The 3,700-nt window shown below is 39.1% G+C and overlaps 1 protein-coding gene across 2 annotated transcripts in view; it reads right to left on the reverse strand.

Moving 5' to 3' along the window:
• The window catches only part of zgc:113337 (uncharacterized protein LOC503741 homolog), a 13,422-nt gene extending 9,722 nt beyond the window's left edge, over positions 1-3,700 (reverse strand). For both annotated transcript variants that reach the window (XM_046055132.1, XM_046055131.1), the window contains exons 1-3: positions 3,605-3,700; positions 2,928-3,011; positions 2,508-2,828 (exon numbers count right to left, since the gene is read on the reverse strand). In XM_046055132.1, the coding sequence (XP_045911088.1) occupies positions 2,508-2,828; positions 2,928-3,009 (403 nt within the window). In that variant the 5' untranslated portion in view covers positions 3,010-3,011; positions 3,605-3,700. The remainder of the gene's footprint in view (positions 1-2,507; positions 2,829-2,927; positions 3,012-3,604) is intronic.

A 3,700-nucleotide genomic window follows, 5' to 3' on the forward strand; every position in this document is an offset into this window, starting at 1 on the left:
TCAGGTGTTATGAGAGCCCAGGTTGCTCTGATAGTGGCCTTCAGCTCTTCTGCATTGTTGGGTCTGGCGTATCGCATCTTCCTCTTCACAATACCTCAGATTTTCTTACTTCCTGTTAGACGGCTGCATTGACCTTGGACCTCAGAAAACACAGTGGACCAACACCAGCAGATGACGTGGCACCCCAAACCATCACTGACTATGGAAACTTTACACTGGACTTCAAGCAACGTGGATTCTGTGCCTCTCCTCCCTTCATCCAGACTCTGGGACCTTGATTTCCAAAGGAAATGCAAAATTTACTTTCATCAGAGAACATAACTTTGGATCACTCAGCAGCAGTCCAGTCCTTTTTGTCTTTAGCCCAGGCGAGACGCTTCTGACGCTGTGTCTTGTTCAAGAGTGGCTTGACATAAGGAATGCGACAGCTGAAACCCATGTCTTGCATATGTCTGTGTGTGGTGGTTCTTGAAGCACTGACTCCAGCTGCAGTCCACTCTTTGTGAATCTCCCCCACATTTTTGAATGGGTTTTGTTTCACAATCCTCTCCAGGGTGCGGTTATCCCTATTGCTTGTACACTTTTTTCTACCACATCTTTTCCTTCCCTTCGCCTCTCTATTAATGTGCTTGGACACAGAGCTCTGTGAACAGCCAGCCTCTTTAGCAATGACCTTTTGTGTCTTGCCCTCCTTGTGCAAGGTGTCAATGGTCGTCTTTTGGACAGCTGTCAAGTCAGCAGTCTTCCCCATGATTGTGTAGCCTACAGAACTAGAGAGAGACCATTTAAAGGCCCTTGCAGGTGTTTTGAGTTAATTAGCTGATTAGAGTGTGGCACCAGGTGTCTTCAATATTGAACCTTTTCACTGAGACACTGATTTTGGGGTTTTCATTAGTTGTCAGTTATAATCATCAAAATTAAAAGGAATGAACACTTGAAATATATCAGTCTGTGTGGAATGAATGTATACATTATACAAGTTTCACTTTCTGAATGGAATTACTGAAATAAATCAACTTTTTGATGATATTCTAATTATATGACCAGCACCTGTAGATGCTAATGCACCACCTCAATCCAATATTAACACTTTCGATTTGATTCAGCTAATTTAAGAAGAACTAAACACAGCTTCACGATTCTGGATATCTGAGCTCCTCTGTTTGTCTCTAAGGGTGAGATCTGTCTCCCTTCAGTGTGTCACCATGATCACTAAGCAACACCAAGGACATCACTTTGTGTTAAAAAGTGGTGGGGACGTAAGGGGCTCAGATAAAAAACTTATTAAACAGACTTCTGCATATGCAATTTTAGGAAGTGTTACACTATTGGTTTGAGGTCAGAGCAGATAATAACAAATTATCGCGGGTCAGGAAAATGTTTTCATAAAGGTGCATCAAAAGAGCCTAGCATGCAGTAGGTTGCTACAGATTTGATACATAAAATTCACAACAATGTGGACAAGTCATCCATCACATCCACACCTGCAACACCACGTCAATCGAACAATCCCGAAACCACATACACTGTAGTGCATGTAAGTCAGCCCAGCGATAACAACAGGCCTATTCAGTCTCACTGCCCTAAAATATGACAAAATAAAAAACAACTTAAGCAATAATGTTGACAATGTTAGCTAAAGGTAATAAATCAACCATATCTTTGGATATTAAGGGAAAACCCGAGTCAACAATATCTCTTTGTCTTGTTCCGAGGGAGATTATGGAATACCTGGACAAGAAGAAACTGTGTTAATTTGTTCAAGATATTGATCGCCGCATGCACATTTTGGGTCATTTTAGAATCATAAGGTTTCTTTTTTTAGCTTAAGTTACTTTTTTTTGGAAAATTCACATTTGTTTCTTCTATATTTACATTGTGTTGGATGTTTTCTATTTGTGCAAATACATCTTTCAATAGAAAACATTTCATTTGTTAGTTAACATTTCTTGTTGTAAGCTATTTGTTTTTATTTTTATCCTTTATACTTATGCTTTTAAAAAGTGACATGCCCACAGTGTCCCCAGTGTCCCCTGTGGAAATGACACCTATGATCAACACATTCACAACTTTGTCAAAACAGCAGAGTCACTTCCTGGCTCGTGTCACAGGCTAAAAACTGTTTCTTCTAAGTCTCTCCTGTCAGGGTGAAATATATGTCAGAGATTGAGACACTTGAGGCACTAGATTGCAAGGTCTTTGTCCAATACTGGTTTTTGAGCACCTATTGTATTTTTATTTTTTTTTATTTACAAAGCACCAGATCCTTTATTCCTTCTAAATATGTTTGTATGTATTTGTAAATGTTGAATTACACTGAATGACATTTGCCAGTTTTTTAACATTAAATGTAATTTCATGACCTATAAATATTTAGTTCACATGTAATAATGCAAATTAGTATTCTTCTATTTACAAGAACAAAAACAAATTAGTATTCTTCTATTTACAGAAACTGCATACTTGTACATAAAATCAAAGGTGCTGTCATTAATGGCCTTACTCACAGGTAACAGTGAGGCAGGTCTGTCCCTGCTTTGAACCGGAAGGATGCATGTCAAAGATGCAGGTGTAGCAGCCTTCGTCACGGAAACCCACCCTGCGGATGGTGATGACCGAGGTGTCTTTTGGGGAGGAGGCGAGCTCCACATGCTGCTGTCCACTCACACTGTCTCTGAGGCCGGGCTGGTAGCTCAGCAGGCTCTGGTTCTGGACATCCAACCAACGCACCTGCCTCAGAGACTCACCTTGTTCCCTCGAAACACTGCAAGTCAGATTGAAGGGCTTCCCCACGGGAGCTTCCAGACGCTCTGGTGCTTTTACCCTGCCTGAAACATCCACCAATATATATTTTTTAAAACATAATTTAGTGTGACATTAGGTCACTATTTGAGTTTTTCTGTATCTTTTAAGAATGGCAGACTCACCCTGCAGTCTTCCCACCATCAGTAGGAGTAAACACACCTGAAGACCTTTCCTACAAGAGGCCTGGATCATCATCTTCTTCATTGCTTATTTAACACGGAGGAGGAAGATTGGTACTGAGGTATGGAAAAACTTCCTGAGTTATTATATTCAGCCCAACATAAACTCTCCTATGTATATATATATATATATATATATATATATTTTTTTTTTTACAACCAGTGATCTAACAGTGACACAGAAGGAATTTTGATGTGCTAACCTAATCTTCTCCTACTCCCAAAGCTATGTCAGCTCCTGTGGTCACTAGATGCTTTCCAGCACATTTAAACTATTCAGTGGTATGCAATGTAAATTAATATTCTCAGGTGCTATAACATCCTATGCACAAAGGTTTTCAGATGAAAAATCAGTTATCAGTTGGTCTCAGAGTTATCAGTTCTTTAAACATTTTCAGTGACAAAACCTTTTCTCAAGTCTAATACATCATCAAACAATGAACTTGCATTAATAAATAAATACAAACATATTATTACAGTCAATTACACACCAAAGATACACAGCAATTAAAAGTACCACAATTTATGATTAACTTAGATGATCTGCAGTTGATAAAGAGCTACCTATCATATGTTTTCTATTCCCTGTGTCTTACAAATTATACACCCATAAGACTCACCTCTACTTGTCCTCAAAAGATAAAAGCCAAAAGTTGAAGATGTACTACCTCTGAAACATCTTTCTCGTCCTTACGACCCAGCAGTATTTTGTAACA

Source organism: Micropterus dolomieu, linkage group LG07 (assembly GCF_021292245.1).
Source record: "Micropterus dolomieu isolate WLL.071019.BEF.003 ecotype Adirondacks linkage group LG07, ASM2129224v1, whole genome shotgun sequence".
In the NCBI taxonomy this organism is placed as follows: domain Eukaryota; kingdom Metazoa; phylum Chordata; class Actinopteri; order Centrarchiformes; family Centrarchidae; genus Micropterus; species Micropterus dolomieu.